We start from the raw sequence: 18291 nt of genomic DNA, 5'->3' as shown, positions 1-18291 counted from the left end.
CTAATGAGCATGCTCAGAGGCCAAGCAAGGAACTCTGGACATCTGAAAAGCTTTTTAAGACGGTGCCTCATTATTTCAAAATTACTTTGGAGGAAAGAAAAGGAAAACAATCTCAGCACACGATGAGTGCTGATTAACGGTTATGTAGAAGACAACAATGTTCATATGACTGAAGAAGATTCTATGGAAACTTAAGCAGAACACTCAGTGCAGGAGAACAAACTTTTCAGACTTTGCCTTTATGATCTTTCAAATTTAAGAAACTACATATAAAACACAAGCATGATGTCTAGGTGCAAAATAATTAATATAATTGAAGTGATGCTGGACGCCGTCTGAATGATTCTGCCTTTTCCTTTGATTCAGTTGAGGTATTTTCCAGGATTTACTTCATATCCACAACCATTTCAGCCTCTTTCCCGCTTTCTTATTATTCCAGTTAGTCCCTGTGCCGGACCCTTACACGGCCCCATAAATGGCAGGCGGTGCTTTTACTCTTCCTAGGTGTGAAGCGTGGGCTTCCTCTCTCCCTCTTAGGGGGGCTTTGAATAATCACCGCTCACCTCCCCTTTTTATTTGTAACAACTGGCTTATTAATGCAGGGCTGTTTGAAAGGCCAGCTGAAACAGGAACAAGGACAGAGGCCGTCTGGGGGCAACTGATGATAATTGGTAGGCTTAAAGCGCTGCAGAAGAGGAAAAATGAATGAATGAATGAATGAGGGTGAATAAAAGCAGCCTGGGGGATGCTACAGTGGTCAGGCCTGGATGCGGCCGTTTGATTGAAGGGTTTCTGGGTAGAGCTGGATGTGAGGGACAGCTGGATACGTCCATTTTCTATACAGAGCACACCTCTACTCACCCAGTCCGTTCATGTCTTTCTTTCATTCAGTCTCACGGTCTTTGCTTCCTTTTGTCCCCCCCTTATTTTTTCACTGTATCCCTTCTCAATCTCCTGCAGTGTTACTTAGCAGGTCCTGAAAGTCTTTATAGCCACTGCCGGGATTTGTATTATAGAGGTTTTAGGGTTTTTTTAAGTTGATAAAGTTGTTCTTAAAATCTCATAGTTAACCATTTCTTCTCTTTACTGTTAATGCAGCAGCTTCTTTCCACTGGGATGTGGCCTGTTTTTGTTGTTGTGTCTAGCACACTCAGCTAAAGAGGAGGGGAGTGATATTGCTGAAGGAGGAGTAACTGTACCATCAGCATTTTACTGCCACCGCCTGCTCAGATTAAATGGACCTGAGCAATTCATTAGTGTTTGTTGTATGCTTTCAGACAGAGTTCAGGATCAAACAGTCAGCCCACGCAGGCATGGGCTAGTTTAAACCTCTTTCACCACAGGTTTGGTGGCCCCTGTTGTGGCCCTGTGCCACGTTCTCAGGCCCCTGATTGTTGGAAGGAAGGGGTTTTGGGTGAATCGGTAGATATGAAGGCTCTGAGGATGTAGGAGGTCTCTTTCTCCCTGTCTCTTAGCTAACTACAAATACACACTGACACCCACCAACATATTCCACTCCCTATCCCCTTACCTTAATTGTAAGTCTTATAACTCTAACTCTCCAGCTGCCCTTTGAAATACTGCCAGTCTAAAAAATGTCTGGCTCAATACATCTTGTCCACACAACCACAGAAAGACACACAGACTCTGCTGTACAACTCTCCTACACTTCCTACTCTCCATTTGTGCACGATTTCATTTGAGTGTTTGCTCGTCGTGAATGAGAGACATCAAAGCTCAAGCTTCTCTTGTCTCTGCAGCTTGAATTCACACGCATGTACATGTCGCGCACACACACTCGTCTCGGAGGTGTGGTGGGTTGGACCAGCGACGGACAGATGAAAGCGTGAGCCTCTCCTCGCCCTGATGTCATCCCTCCCTCTCTCTCGCTGCCTCCCTGTGTGTCTCCCGCGCTCTCCCCCCTCGGTACGCTCACCCCGGGCAGGTCAAAGTGACCCTCTCTCACTACAGAGAGCCGCGGTACAATCGGTGGACCTTTGAGCTGCGTTTGAATTCCCATTCATCTTTCCCCCGTGTCCCGCTTTCTCTTCATCCCTGAAAGACCCACAAAAGATCAGAGATGAGTAGAGACGGCTGTTGTTACTGTGCACTGATAATGGCGGAAGCAGTTAGCAACAGGAAGTATTAATAGTTGATCTAAAAAAATTAAGATGCAGCAGCTTTCACGAGGGCTGTAGTTAAAAGAAGAGAGTTTAGACGCGTAGCTTTTATTTCGTTCCAAAGAACATTGCACCCTTCTGTTCTTTAAGTGTACCCATTTAATTGCCTAATAGCACATTTTGTGCAGCCATACTTGCCTATCTGTTTTTATTTCTATTTATATGACAGAACCATCGTGATCTGTCCTGCTTCGTTCATTTTTGCTCTGTTTTGTTTTGGCGCTTGTTGAGGTTTTGGTCAGAGTCGCAGCGTCGTATTTATATGCGGCTTGTTATTTTATCTTCTCTTTCTCATTTGCGGACTCACAGTATTGCTTGTTTAACAGCGTGCGTGCATGTGCTCTCCCGCCGCTGTCATTATATAGAATTTGAGGTAAAACTTAAAGGTTGTTATTTAGTTTGCTCATGGGTTAAGGCTACATGCATATGGAGGTTTGAGACCAAATTTGAGGCCGCAGTTGGCCAGGAAGCCGGACCGGTGGTCAGCTGATTCCTCGAAGTGCCCGGGTGCTGACCATCTCCCCTGCCTGCTGGCTCCCAGGCAGCGGCCTGTGGGTTTCTCTGAAAGGGCATCCACCCCTGCACCGGCGTGAGCTCACTGCTTTAATTAGCCCGCCGTGCTCTGAGTCACACACATGTGTTCCATCGTGGGTCTTTTTAATAGATAAGGAACGTTTTTTAGGGGAAAGTGGCAGAAAACATTTCAACTATTGCATCAGTCCACATCTGGAGGTGATCTGCGCTCACGGGTCAGTCTGAACATACGTCCTTAGGAAAAACCTTTCAGTCTATTTCAGTCTTGTCTCGCTGTAGCTCACCACACGGGCAGCGTCTGTCAAAACAGAAACTCTAACAACTGATGACATCTGTTGGTCAAGATCAAGGTCGCTGTGACCCCTTCTGTTCATTTTCTCTTCAGCGCCATATCATCAGAAATTGGGATTTGGATGTGGATTTCACTGGTTGACTGAAAGATTCAAACACAAGGTGCAACAAATGACTCATACACTTAACTGGTTATTAAATTAATTGTTGTCTTTTAAGCATGATTGACCCCAGCATCATGTCTTCTCTGTGTTGCTGATATTTCCTCCTTTGGTCACATAAAAGCCAGCTCTCACAGCTGATTAAACCATTGTCTGTCTTTTCCAGACAGCAGATTCATGTCTGTCAAAGAAAAGTAGAGGCACTAACTTCTCTTTATTGTCTGCCGCTATCGGCTCCTGTTTGATCTTACTCTTCCTCCCTTTCATTCAATTTTCTCCTCCTGTTTGCTGATGGCCTCTTACTCCTCTTTTTTCTTTTTTCATACAGTATTGTTTCTGCGTTGAACCAGCGCCTCTCAAACAGGCTGACGCATGTCCTTCTTCCTCCTCTTCTGTCTTTCTGTAGCTGTCCACGTCTCCTTCTTCCAGAAACCAGATAACAATCACAGTCCTTTTCTTCTCGCCTCTCTCCGCTGGCTGTTTTCCTCCCGGGCCTAAGTCCTTTGAGATCATGTGGATAAGGGACACCTGTCACAGTGCTGCGGCGCTCAACTGTTTGCATGTGTGTGATCAGAGAGCAGGTCCAGGTGTTTGGGTGAAGAAGGGACTTTAAAGAGTGTAGAAGACAAAGCAGACGGCAGGGGAGCCATCAGCCTGAATAGAACTGAGATCTGGACGTTCTTATTGAAGCCTACTCTGTTGTGACTAGTGGAAGAACCAAGACTCTGCTCTGTTATCTAAGCGATTACTTCAGACGCCTTTAGTAGATAGATTCTGATAGACTTGGATCGTAAAATGTGTTAAGTGAAGTAAAATATTACACATTGATAATAAAGACGGCTCTATTTTGTTCCCTTGTGTGTCTGCACACAAGTCAGAACTTGATCAGAAGAATGTTTGTACAGTTTGTTCAGTCAATAAAACCTGTTGTTGCCTTTTGACATCTTGTCAGTTTAGATGACGTACAACATTTCACCTTCTTGGAGTCAGAGTTTCTACCGACTATCTGGTTTATTGCCGTCGGGTTTACGCGCATGGGTTAGCGTGGAATTTTGTGAGGGCCAATAAACTGACACATATTAACTCCAGGTTATGTACCTGACCGCCTTTGCGTTCTCCTAATCGAGACTCTTCCTGCTCTCCAGCAGGTGCTTGAGACCTAATCAGTCATTTAGGAAACATAACAGGACACGTCTGCTCTGAAATCTGCTTGTTTCACATTTGATTCCAGCTTAAAAGTGATTTGGCTTTATTCACGGTCCAACAGTAATAAAACCCCCACTGTCCTGTTATTCAGATGCAAGCACACGTACTTACACATTGAATGTGTCCTCAGGGTGCCAGCGTCCAGTGGGTCTGTCCAGAGGCAAAGCAAAGGTCTGTTCTTACAGTGGCTGGTACTACTGTCAGAGCTGCCATCAGGACAACTCCTTCCTCATCCCAGCGCGGCTGCTGCACAACTGGGACACCAGCAAACACAAGGTGGGGGAGCACACACGCACTCACGCCAGATTTAAAAGTAGCTGTTTACTTTTAGAACAACTCGAACAACAGCACATTATCAGTATATGATGAGCAACGGTTTTGTGCTTCGCTTCCCCAGGTGTCTAAACAGGCCAAGGAGTTCTTGGAGTTTGTGTATGAGGAACCTCTGCTGGACATCCAGCAGCTCAACCCGTGTTTGTATGAGCACTGTGAGCAGCTGAGCACCGTGCTGCGGCTTCGCCAGCAGCTCCAGTCGCTGCGGGCCTACCTGTTCAGCTGCAGAGCGACCGTGGCTGAGGACCTCCGGCGAAGGTAGGCTGTGGTGGAGTCGTGTCTATCTGCGAGATGATCTGTTAACAGATTTAAAGGCTCAGTGTCATACGTGACTTTATTATCAGACTCAAGAGCCATGTAAATCTGCAGTAAATGTTCTCATTTTCTAATTTTTTTTTTGAAACCTTTAGATTCTGTGCCTATTTTTTTATGCTTTGCCTAAACATCCTGTGTCATTAGTCACATTGACCGATGCACCTAAATATTTGTTGTATTCCTCTGTTGACGGCCACAGATTAACATCTCCCAATGTTTACATGTGTCTGAATGCGTCAGTGTACGTTGCCATAAATTTGAATTGCAGGCATCGCTGTATGTGTATACATGAAACATGTGACCCTGTGTGTATATATATGTTGTCTGTGTGTGTGTGTGTGTGTGTGTGTGTGTAAGAGGAATGAGTGTTTATCTGAGTGAGGTCCTGCACTGAAAGCCCTGTCTGTGAGCTGATGGATGCTCTTTGCCCTGGTTCAGGTCGCTAATAACGGTCACGTCTGACCATTTCTAAAGAATCCTCATAATGCAGGCTGGAAAGAAATTAGAATTCCATCATAATAAAACAGAGTCGATCCAAAGAAAAGCATTTGCAGTAAATTTGCAAAACACAATTTCACCTTTGAAAAACCTTCAGACGCTAAAAATGCCTTCGTTTTATCAACATAAGAAAATGTATTATTGGTTCCTTGTTGCAGAGGCGAGCAGCAGGGCGGCGTTCTGTGTTTACGTCTGTCCCATTAGCTAGTGCCGGCCTGTGCCCCACCATTTCCAAACAATGTAGGATTGATGAGGGCCGTGGCGCTAAAACCTTCCTCTGCTCATCCGTCTACTTCAGGAGGAGTCTGAGGAGAGGCTGCATGCAGGCAGCAGGGTGCATATTCAGCCACACGAGGCACCAAAGGCTCTAAGTTGGACAGAGGTTTTTTTAAGCAATGGACTTAACGCAGTGCATCCTGTCTCTGTTTAATGTGAATGAGCAGTGAAGCCGTGACTTAATCTTTATTTACTGTACGTTAGTTAGTTTCGTGTGGTGTTTGCTTGTGTTTCCAGTTTGGAAACATACGACTGCGGCTGTTGAAGAGCTGCATGGTTCAAACACGTGCCTCAACCGCCTCATGAGTGTAAATGAAACCAGAGATGACAAATCATTAAACCATTAACACCACAAACCCTTTCAAAAAGTGCTTTATCGACATCCTGACACTGTGTCAATGCAAAGTGATTGCTACGCGCTCGAAGATAAGATGAGCTGCACAGATTTTGTTTTGGTTTGTGTTAGATTGTAGTGTGGTAGTTTATCCATCCCCGTCCTTAAAGGTTTGTCCACTGGACGTGAAGCGATAGTGAAATAAAAGATAGACTTAAATATGTTTAGATTCTGTGTCTGTGTGTAATCTAATCCTAAAACGTGTTAGTTCTCAAGTATTTATTAGCAAGATCAGCAAACACTTTAAGGGTGCGTTCATCTGGGCACTGACTCCACAATCACCAAGCCTGTGTGTGTGTTTGATTAGTGTGTGCGTGTTTGATTAGTGTGTGCGTGTTTGATTAGTGTGTGTGTGTGTGTGTGCGAGTGTGTGTGTGTGTGTGTGTGCGTGTGATGTCTTTTAAATCCTGATCGTAACCAATGGTAACTTGCCAAATAGTTTTTATCACCTGGCCCTATCACTGTGAGGTGTCAGGGTTACACACACACACACACACACACACACACACACACACACACACACACACACACACACACACACACACACACACACACACATGAATGTAAACACATTCCTTTGTTTTGCTGACACTCATCACCGGCTTTATTGTAGTGCCACACACCCAAACACTTGTGCAGACCGTCCCCATTTGCACTTGGATATAGACACAATCTACACAAGCTAGAAAACACGATGGTCACCTTTGCATCAACAACAGCGTTTGCTGTGTTTGGCAGATCCACCTGCAGAAGTGAAAACAATACAACAGCACAGTGTGCTGGACTGCTCTTCAGGAACAGTCAAGGGTGTCAAAACAAACATGCTATTATTATCGCTGAGTGTCATGTCACCAATGCGTTTGGCCTTAACACGCAGTGAAAACGCGTGTTAAAGCGCTGTGACTCATCTCTGCATGTGCGTCAGCCCACACATAGCTGTTGTGTGACGCTAGGTGTGTAAGCAGTAGGTAGAACGTCTTCCAGTGTTGTTCTCCGCTACTGAACCAAAGAGATTCAAGTGCAATGTCAGCATTTCTGTCTGAAACGTATGTGAAGGTGTCTGAAGCTTGATGGGTTCCAAGCAGACACGTTTATGGTTACCTGCTGTAGGTCGGATTTTAGGTCAGACGAAAACAATAACTTGTGGGGACTAAATTCCATAAATGACTCAACATCAACTGTCTTTTTCACCATGTGACTTTCTTCGCAGGATCTTCCCCAGGGAGTACCTGCTCCAGCACATCCACCTCTACTCCTTGGCTGACCTGCAGCAGGTACAGTGCGCTCACAGCCCGGACACATGCTGAGTCACAAACCTGTACACGATGGCTCAACCTTTACCTCACATGAAGCCCAGTAAAGTCTAAAGATGATGTGTCGGCTAGTTTTAATGTTCAAATTAAAGCAGCAGCAAACATTAAAAAAGGAAACGCACCCTGGCCTGTCAGCCGTTCAGTATCTAGTCATGGAGGTGAGACGGGGGGTCAGAAGAATGCCACTATGAAACCACTGAAAAGTTCTTTTGTTTGTCATTATGTTGGTCATGTTGTGCCCTGCCCCACTTTTTTCTTTCATCCCTCACTGACTCAGTGCTCGGCCACAGACTCTCACGCTGAAAGGGAGTGGACCCCCTCCTCGCCGGCCTCTCCCCACCTCCTCCTCCACTCCCACACTCTGTGTTTCCCTGCTTCACTAATTGGTCACATTCAGAATCAACAGGCAGAAAAACAAAGCGTGACATCCCTTCATTCTTCCCAGCATCCCCTTGGCCTCACACACGCTCAGAAACCATGTGCGTTATATGTGTGAGTGCTCTTCACTCTCTCTTTTCCCTGCTAAACTCCGTTTTAAGTCACAAACCACAAACTGACGATTTAGTACAGATTGTAACAGTAGGTGTCTTTGGTAGAATCTGTGTAGCTCATTCTTCGCTCCCTCCCCCTCTAAGCTCCCCCGCTCTTCCCTCTCTTGGAGATTCTCAAGCACTTTGCCTCTTAATTGGTTTTCCATATTAACAAGCGTGCTTCTTTTGATTCACCTCCCAAATAAAATGACGCACTTAATCAACGTGGCTTTTTTTGTTTGAGCTCAGAGGTCAGTGGAGGCTAACTCCCCTGGCTAAGCCCCTGGACCACACTAGTCTATTCACCTCCCAACAAATAGCCTCCACCCATATCCCCTATTAGGAACCAGTTCATTTTGGAGAAGCCATATGTGTTTGTCTAAGGACACTCTGCCCTTTTCCTCTGCTAGATTGAAGGATTGTTTCTAGGGACGGAGAAAGTAGATGTGTGTCTGATTGTGTGTGTGCTTGTGCATGCAGCCGGCTTCCCACAGTGACACCCTGGCATTCCCCGTATGCCACGCATGCCTCTCCACTCTCAGTGAGTCCAGACACAGAGGCCTCTTAATAAGAAAATTTTTCCCACGGTGCACTGGCTAAACATGGTTAGATCTAGATGAAAACTAATTTTAATGCTGCTGCGTTTTGTCATTCTGTGTGTAATGTGAGTGGGACGTTTACCTGCGCCGCAGATCAGGGGGGAAAATTCACTGTCACTTTGAACTTTCCAACCAGGTTCAGTGCAGACAAACTGTTGAAGCTTTGTTTGACTGTTGGTGGACTTTGAAGCTGCTTGTACTCACCTTTTATACTGCACTAAAACAGTCTTCAACCACCTCAGCTATTCCTTCAAAACCCCAACAAGCACATCCACTCTAGCTCTTTAGTCCGGTTACTTGAGCCAGGCCACCTCACAGACCTTGAGTATGTAGGAGTCAAAGGTCAGAACCAAGTATTTTGTTAGTGAAGAGAGGCGACGCTGTGAGAACGCGATAAAGCTACATTAGACGTAAGAAAAGCACGTTGTCAGCAAGTGGATCCTTTTTCTGTTCTTTGAATGATTGTTGATGTGGATTCTAAATATACAATGGTTCTTGTTGTTATTGTAGAATTCATTATTATAAAGTTATTTCTGAAAACATTTTCACTAACAGCATAGATAGATCCATTTATGGAAACATCACCCAGTCTGTTTGTTTGCATTTAAGCATGAAACACTTTTCATCCATCACCTGTCGTAGAAAGCTTTAATACTGAAGTTTGTTTATTGATCATCTAAGTCACTAACCTACTCTGATAAGACAGACTCCACTGTGCAAACAGCCAACATACTCTCTCTCCTCCTCACACACGAGAGACAGAAAGAGGAGAGGGCGCTCTCCAAACAGAGCTCGCCCCTGTCTTTGCAGCCATGTAATCCCAGCTGGCTTTCTAGTTTCGTGAATGGAGCTGTGGTCTGTGTGTGTGTGTGTGTGTGTGTGTGTGTGTGTGTGTGTGTGTGTGTGTGTGTGTGTGTGTGTGTGTGTGTGTGTGTGTGTGTGTGTGTGTGTGTGTGTGTGTGTGTGTGTGTGTGTGTGTGTGTGTGTGTGTGTGTGTGTGTGTGTGTGTGTGTGTGTGTGTGTGTGTGTGTGTGTGTGTGTGTGTGTGTGTGTGTGTGTTAGAGGGAGAGAGCGAGAGGAGGGCAGGCGGGCGGGCGAACGGCTGTTTAACAGCAGTTTTAGGGGATTAGGAGGTTTTGGAGCACAAAGACTCTGCATGGAGCAGAGAAAGAGGTTGAACGGGAGGGGGGGATTCAGACCAAGGATAGGGGGAAGAGCTGAAGTGTGTTTGTGAGTGGTGGAAGGAAATAACACATGGACCCAGGGCTATAATGCTGTGAGGCTGCTGCTGTGTATTTGCACATTATATGTGAAAATTCTCAATCGGACATTTAAATTAATATTAAGTAAAACTGTATAAAATGGTCGAAGCTTGTGGTATTTTTCTCTCTTTCTTTTCCCATTTTGTTAATCATCTCAAACATTTCCCCATCTATCACATATGTCGAGTCCTGGAGTCTGCTGTTTGACCCAGACTCTCAGGACAACCATCAATATTTGGCTTTATTGTTTTCTTGTTCGATTTGAGCTAGTGGACAAATGAAAAAGGTTGAAGTTCCTGAAGCTTCTGACATGAAGGATTGCTGTTGTGATGCACTGGTCTAGCCTATAAAATGGTCACTGGATATTTATAGTGTCCAGTAACAGCAAGGATAGAAGAAGTGTAACAGACTAGAGGATAATGAATTGTGAATTTTAATCTTATGTTTGAGTTTCTAATGAAAACTTTTCTCCGGGCTTAAAATGCAAACAGAAATGCTGGCGCTGATTAACTTGGTATTTCCCACTTTGTCGATTAATCTATTTCTTTGTGCCCCCCAGTCATTCCCAGCGTCCCACCAGTCAGCCACCAGAGCTGTGCTGCCAGTAGTTTGATTCTGCCCAGTCCAATTATAGAGTGCCTTAATTACTAAGCCTGTCGGCTCCCATCAGGAGAGCCGTTTGTCATGTCGACATGGCTGGACCAGACTTAGCTGGACCGTGCTGGGCGGAGAGGCGACGCGCACATCTGTCGCGCTTTCAGTACCTGCCTCCCTGCAGACCTTTTAATCTGCGCTGGTTATTTTCTCCTCCATGCAGGAACACTAGAGTTTTACGTGAGCGCCAGCAACCTTGTCTAAGTAGGCTTGAAAACTTTGACTTTTTTTGTTTTATATTAGCTCAGGCATGAAATGGTTAATTTTAGTGCCAAACACAGCACACTGATCTAAAGAAGCTTTAAATATAAATATAAATTATTTTTTGAATCTGCCATTGACAGGCAAACGTAGGTTCTAGTTAAGTTATGTTGGTGAAGAAAGTCTTGGAAATGGAACAAAAGGATTAAGTGTGAGCCTCAAAAGTTTGGTTGGCCTAGAGGTACAATATGAAGAAATACGAGGGGCCAGGAACTGGTCCCTGGGATACTCCATGTTTCACGAGCAAATGTGGATGCAGTGTTTCTAGAAGGAGAAGAAGAAGACTTTTATGAATTTGGGTTCACTGAGGAGCTATTTGAAGACACCAGATTTCCTTTTAGTTTAATTATGCTGCTGTTTACTCTCTGAGAGGAAACATTCAAGCAGTAGAAGGTGGAGTTTACATGTTCTCCTCATATCTGTGTGACTTTCTTTTGGTGAGTGCAAATGCTTGTCTGTTTGTTCAGACACATTCTCACCTACTGGAATTTGGTTTTGGCCCGGAGTTGTGCCTGACTGGACTTTGTACTAAGGCAACGGCAGAGTAAGGTCCGTCTGGTCCAGTCCATTTGCTCTCGCACGTCTCTACTTTCTATGTGCAGAGAAGTCCTGGGTTGCAGTGGATTTTCAAGAAGCAAGTGTTTGTGAAGCTGGGACAGTCTTGTGATCTGAACACATTGTTAAATGATTTGCTTTGTTTAACCAACAATTAGTAAGTCTATTAGTAATAACTTAGCTTTTCTCCTAGCACTTCTCTTTGGAGTGCATCAGTCCATATTAATATCTCGATCCTACTGATAGTCTGTAGTATTTATGGGACACACTGATATTCGCTGATCTCAGCGTGAAGTGGAACTGTCTCTGGCCACGGCCCATGATTTGTAAACAGGAGCAGTAAGCCTCTGTTTATCTTCCTTCCTCCTCTCTCCATCAAACCCTCCAGTTCTCCTCTTGTCTAACAAACAGCATGGAGGAGGTTATAATTGGGAGGTCCAGAGCTCTGCCAGGTGGAACCACTTGTATCTGAATACGGGCTCTTGCTTCCTCTCAAGATCTCTCTTGTACATTGTATCAGTACCAGGCTTTCTCCTGCTTCATACTCTGTTTCTCCCTCTCTGTATCTTACACTCTCTCATTACGCTTATACCTCTGGCTGCATTTTTAATATGACACACAAAACGCTTTGCAAACATTTTCAGTTTCCGCCTGTGAAGTATTCTGCACTAGTTTTCTAAGTCACCCGCCCGCTGTCTGTTAACTACCGGTACAATCCAGGTCGTCCCCACTGCAGCCCCTCCTCTGTGGTTCTGTAAGAAACTCTCCGAGCGTTGCCATTAAAAGGCCTTCTCCTCATTTTCCTTCTCCCCTCCTTTCTCCCATTTTTGATTCAAGTCTGTTATCTTCTCATTGGTGAAGGAAACACTTGAAGTTTTAACTTGAATAGCAGGGCCACAGTGTAGAAATAATTTGTTACAAGTAATACTGTACTAGTGGAATTGCTAATGAGACTGTTTGATCAAAATCTAGTCTTTATCATATGTGTTATGATATTTTAAAGAATCATTTATTATTTTTTATTTACTTTATTATTTTACTTTATTTTTTACTTTATTATTATTATTTTTTTATTACTCCGATTCTGAAATGTGTCTGTAGTAATGTAAAACCTCCATAGCTAGTTTTTTGTGTGCCAAAGTTGTAAGTTCGTTTCTTTACATTTGTGAGGAGAAAACCTAACAACACATCAGATTTGTGTAATTTTGTTGGACCTGCTGTTGATCACGTTCTTTCTTTGTTCTTCATCTCTTCAGGTGATTGATGGTAAACTGGCTCCATTCCTGTCCAAAGTGATCAAGTTTGCCAGCGCCCACGTTTTCAGCTGTAGTTTGTGTCGAGAGAAGGGCTTCATCTGTGAGTTGTGCCAGAACGGACAGGTCATCTACCCTTTCCAGGAGAATGCCACCAAGAGGTACACACAAATCTGAACAGTCGCGTAGTCAGATGAACCTGGGTGGTTCACAAGACTGTAGTTGTTGTGTTGTTGTTATGCAACAACGATGCGGCGCAGGTTACTTGTCAGATCAAATCTGATGATCTATTTTCCCAAGTTCAAGGTTTTGACTCAGGAGAGTTTATTTAAATGGCACCATCATATTTGCACTTGTTCTTCCAAAGCTGTATCTAAAAGCAAAACATGTATGTATAACTTAGTAATTTATTTCACTATAGACCTAAACCTCCAGTAAAGTAGCCCATCACTGAGGAACATTACAGCATCTTCAAGAAAGTACAAGTACCCCAGAATTATATTAAGGCACAGAACTTTATGAAAGTGTTTGTTCTGAAAATGTGAACATATGCAGCATAATGTGTGAATTGGCCCTTTAAAGTTAAAGTATGTTGTGTACTGTATGTGAGCTGAGCAGCAGAGGTGCAGCTTGTTGGTACCAGTGAGTGGCAGTAGAAACGCTGCCAGAGTAGGCTGTAGGGGTTTTTACCACATGTTGACAGTGCAGAGCCTTGTCCTTGTCCTCAGGCAGAAGCTCAGAGTGACAGACAGGAGCGATTGGATCAGGACTGGAGGAAACACTGGCATCCAGGCCGTCCTATCGCTTGCACACAAACACACCTTCCTTGTTCAGTTGTGTTTTATGATGTGTGAGGGAAGTGTTATATGTTAACAGATAACGGATGTATCTGCTGTGCTCTGTTGACTTTGCTACTGATACACTGATGGTAAATGTACAGGAAATTAACAATAACTGGATTAATTGAACAAACTCCGAGTGCACTATGTTTAAGTCAAATTAGTTTTTTATTATACAGTAGTATGTTGTCAATAATACTGCTTGTATGCCATAGATAATGTGAAAAATGTGCCATGTTATACACTGCCTGGCCAAAAAAAAGGTCACACTCTAATAGTACGTTGGACCACCTTCAGCTTTGATCACGCACGCAATGTCTGCAGTGTCACAAGAATTATTTCCATCCAGTGTTTTATAAACTTTTCACCACTTGCATTGATGATGGCAGGTGACTGAGAAATAATTCACTGAGGCAAGAACATGTCGAATGAGTCCATCTGTTCCCGTGTTTGCAGGTGCGACGGCTGCGGTGCCGTTTTCCACGCCGAGTGTCGACAGAAAGCTCAGCCGTGTCCTCGCTGCGTTCGCCGAGAGCTCCACCACAAGAGGCCGTCGTCCTTCTGGTCCCCTGACGACGACAGCCCCGGCTGCTTTCACCTGCCGTACCACGACACCTGAGCACCGGCCGCCGGACAAAGTGCCTGATCTGCGCGTTTCCCGTCACGGCTGAGCAGAGAAGAAGCTTGTGTGTCTTCAGGTTTGTGTTTGTGGGTTGACCTGCTAACACACACCTGTGCTGAGCCCTGTTTGCGTTACTGTAAAACAACAGGGAGAAAACAGACTGAACGGCTGCACCAGGCTTTACAAACTCAAGTTGTCGTATTTAAAGTTGTCCTCTGACGTCATCGCCTCAACACATCACATCACCTCACCTCTTTCTGAAACGTGTAGTCACAGCTGATACATTCAAACATTTTAGTGTTTCATTCTAACCAGGGTCTTCCACCTGCTCTGGAAGCTATGCTTGAATGAAATAATGAGTAGTTTTTGATGGCTGTAGAAGAGTTGGTACATTAGTTCTTTGCAGCTTGGATTCATACAGTTACAACACGTTTAGAAAATGTATGTTTCACTATACAAACGTATTTATCATTCGCATAGGACTCAAGACGAGCTGTGTCTTAAACCATACTCATGAATCCACTGGTGAATTATGGTTCTGGAACAGATTAATAAGATCTTCTGACAATGTGACGCTACTGAAATCTGTTGTGACTGAATGAATCCAGCCTGAACAAACGTTTTCCAGCAAAACCTTGAACAAAGCCATTAGACTGGAAGTGTTTAACTATAGCTGTGATTGATGTTTGAACAAAACATAATTCCATGCATTTATCATCTCATTTTACTTGAACCGTGGTTTTTATTCCACCTCCACAAGTCGCTAGCTCACTGATCTACAGTAATTGATTTTCTGTGTATGTAAATGAAAGCAGACAGTCTGTCTGTCCAAGCACATTATGTAACTGTATAATACCAGGCAATAATATACTGTAACTTACTCATTGTTGCCTTCTCCTCCTCCTCTGACTCTTCCTTGCTGTGCTTTATCCATGCAGACCTATGGAACATGATAGCAGCTTTAGCTTGTAGTATCTCTATGCAACCTAGATGGCCTTTATAACCCACCGCTTTCACTTGTACAAGTTTGTCTTCATCTATTTATCGCAACAGGTGCATTTCCATTTCTAAAACATTGATCTCTGACTGGAAGGATGCAGCAACAAATGAGGCTCCCACACGATCAAGTGTCACAATAAAATTAAGCAATCAAATATTCAGAATGTGTGAGAATTTGTTTTTAAGCCTATGAAGGTACTTTGGTTTTACACATTTTATCATTAGTATTTTTTTCTCTGAAAACGAAACTTTCAGTTTAGTACAAAATGCTTTTTATTAATTCCTAGGTCAAATCCTTTAAAGCAACTGATTTTTATTAGTGTCTTAAAGCTGTAGTCAAATAATCAATCAATAATAAACATTTTTTGGCATAATGACAAAGTCAGAGATTGCAGCTTTAGTAAAAATGGGAGTTAAATTCAGGTGGAAATGTAGCTGCTGCTGTTTTTTCCTTTTCTTTCTCATTCTGTGTTGAATCATTGTGATTCTGTCCAGTTCTTCATCACTTAGAGCCATAAACAAAAAAAAACTTTAAAGGGAATTTGTGTGAATAAGCTGCTGACTAACAAACCTGCAGTAGTGGGTTTGTACAGTTATATGTATTTTTTGCAGAGCAGAGATCAAACTATTATTAGTGTTTATGAAGTATAGGAATAGTAGACTGAAACTGAGTCATTTGTATTAAAATATGGCAGGAAAAGTAAAAGGTGCACTGGTTAAAATAAATGTTTTGTTTTGATGTTTAAAAAAAACACCTGCAACATTGAAAGGTTTTTTTAATAAATTTTTCCTGCTGCATAAAGAAATAGTGAGAAGGATGTAAAGCCTTTGGTTAAACATATTTTTGATGCTTTTATATTTTGTAAAGTTGATTTCCAGTTGTGTACTACAGAGCCCAGCAAGTGTCAGGGAACCTTTTTATTTTATGTATGAATATTAGACCCAAACCAAAAGCTACAACCTGAAGTATTCTAATGTTAGTTTGCACAGCACATCTACAGCAGCTCAACTACTCTGGCAATAAATAGACTTTATCTAGATGAATAAAGATTCTGCTAATCTGGATACATTTTGATTTGCTTAAAGCGTCTCGTGGGTTCAACACAAGAACATCACATACACAACATTGTGTATCACACTTGTCTGGAACAAACCGTTCCTGCTAATGAACTTGACGTATGACCCCAGTACCTGCTGGCCTCTGCAGTTTCCTCCCATGTACCCACTGTAGCTAACCTACACAAGTCTGCTTTCTGGGTTTTTGGTTGCATTATGCACTGCAGTTTGTCTTTACACTGCTGCCAGATTTCATTTGTAGGCTTCCAATGTTATGTTTTCTTACGTCTACCCAGTTTTGTAAAGTTCTTTGTCCTTTACTCGCTGCCGTTTCATAAGTATTGTCCTATGTTTTACTTGAGCAGTTTGGAGAAGACTGTGTTGATATTATTTAAGTAGCATAACTGGACTGGAGTTTGTTTTGCACATTTTAAATTATTTTTGATAACTGTTTTGTTTCCTTGCAGCCAAACTGTTATGCAAGTACAGGGAGTTGATTTTTTGATGTAACCAGTCCTTCCTCCTCTGGTTTTGTTCAGATTTGTCTGCTAGCTACTGATGCCAATAAAGACAAACTTATTATTAGTCTGTGTTTCTGCATCCTGCGTTGGTTAATGTTCATTTTTTGGCAGAGCAGCTTGTTGCAAATGTACATACACTGTGGTTGTCAACAGAAAAAGCTTTAAAAATTGCCCAGAACAGTCACTTACATGAACATGCCTGATGTTTCTGATAACCTCCTCCTCACCGATGAACAGAGAAATAGTCCCATCACATGGTGCAGAGTAACTCCTGAGGAAACAAGATCAGTTTAATTTATTGGGACACGAAAAAGTTTTTAATGCATTGGCAACAGAACACGTTCTTTATTTAAGCTAATGATTTATACGTCTTATTCTCTGTTTGCTTTTTTAAGGGGAAAAAAACTGTTGGGCTAAGCCTTCATGGTAACCGGGTAAACTCAAAATCAAAATCAAGTACCACGATCAAACGCTCCACTGAATGGGCCTCGAGAAGAGATTGTTGTGTCGGCTACTGGTTTGAGGTCAAGAATGGCCTTCGGTTTGCCACGACGACGCACGCTCGCGTCAGTTTGCAGCTGGTGGCGAGCCAAGCCCCAAACTGAGCCCAGAAGAAAACAGTTGTGTGTGAATAAAGGTGAACGTTAACCTGCCTGAGTGAATATGCGTATTGTCTGAGAGCAGAGAACTCGGGGGCTGAATCGCTTGCCTGTGATGTATGTCGAGCAGCGGGCAAATTGAAGCTGAGTGTCGACCGCGCTTAATTGTCATCGCCAATTAGTGCATTGTGGGACGCCCACAATGGATCAACTGTAGCGAGTAGAACAAAGTCCTTTGTGCTTCTCCAGTGGCCCGCGGACCAGTCAAGACTCATTTAGGGCCCGAACAACGACGGAGCAGAAATGCCAACGAAAATGAAAACAAAAGACAGTTTAAAGAGGAAAAGGGGATGGAGAAAGAAAGAGAGGAGGAGGAGGAGGAAGAGGGAGGTGGACAACGGTTGCAGAGGAGGGAAGGAGCGGGCCTCTGCTCTGCTAACGTGAGAGTGTGTGTGGCTTATCCCTCACACACACACCGACATTTAGCGAGCAGCTACACAAAAGCTGGCAGGGCCCCACAGTTCCCAGTGACCTGGTTATCCAGGAGCTCATTTGGCCTCGTCGAAGCTTTCACCAGTTTGAGCCGAGCAAATTGTCTGTCAGAGTTAAAGGGTACGTCCACCGTTTTTATCCAACTGTGTTGTTCTGTCAAAAGCCAAAAAAAAAAAAAAAAGCACTAAACAACTTTCTCACCTGAAAGCCTGAAAGCAGCATCCAAACAGGAAGTCACCTGCAAAACATGAAAACACTAAAAGGTTAGAGCACAGAAGCGCAGCAATAAAGACATTAGAACATCACATACTTTACCTTTACATTGAACAGTTTAGACTTGTTTAGATTTGTCTGCGTCTACGATTGCGAGTCGTCAAAAAACGGTATGTCGTCAAAAAAACGCCTTCAGGCAGCAACGGCGTCAGAGTTCTGACTTAAGTCTTAATCAAACAGGCCTGGCACCTGGAAAATCACCACAGGTGCTCACATGCGTCAGTGTGACTGTGTGTACTTGTGTTACTCATATTGTGGAGACCTGCCTTCGTTCT

The 18291-nt window shown here is 43.5% G+C and overlaps 1 protein-coding gene and 1 long non-coding RNA gene across 6 annotated transcripts in view; one reads left to right on the top strand and one right to left on the bottom strand.

Moving 5' to 3' along the window:
- Positions 1-16716, top strand: part of plekhm3 (pleckstrin homology domain containing, family M, member 3) — a 27773-nt gene extending 11057 nt beyond the window's left edge. For all 5 annotated transcript variants that reach the window (XM_029137440.3, XM_029137439.3, XM_041068687.2 and 2 more), the window contains 5 exons: positions 4503-4648; positions 4770-4963; positions 7399-7462; positions 12619-12776; positions 13911-16716. In XM_029137440.3, coding sequence (XP_028993273.1) covers positions 4503-4648; positions 4770-4963; positions 7399-7462; positions 12619-12776; positions 13911-14073 — 725 coding nt within the window. In that variant the 3' untranslated portion in view covers positions 14074-16716. The remainder of the gene's footprint in view (positions 1-4502; positions 4649-4769; positions 4964-7398; positions 7463-12618; positions 12777-13910) is intronic.
- LOC129603462 (uncharacterized) lies at positions 14883-18291 on the bottom strand. Its single transcript, XR_008693333.1, has 3 exons — positions 17945-18291; positions 16842-16923; positions 14883-15016 (listed from the first exon to the last, which is right to left on the bottom strand). It is a non-coding gene; the product is annotated as an uncharacterized LOC129603462 (long non-coding RNA).

This window comes from Betta splendens, chromosome 21, assembly GCF_900634795.4.
Source record: "Betta splendens chromosome 21, fBetSpl5.4, whole genome shotgun sequence".
Classification (NCBI taxonomy): domain Eukaryota; kingdom Metazoa; phylum Chordata; class Actinopteri; order Anabantiformes; family Osphronemidae; genus Betta; species Betta splendens.
The sequence above is the reverse complement of the archived record's forward strand: the minus strand, read 5'-3'. Positions and strand labels throughout refer to the sequence as shown.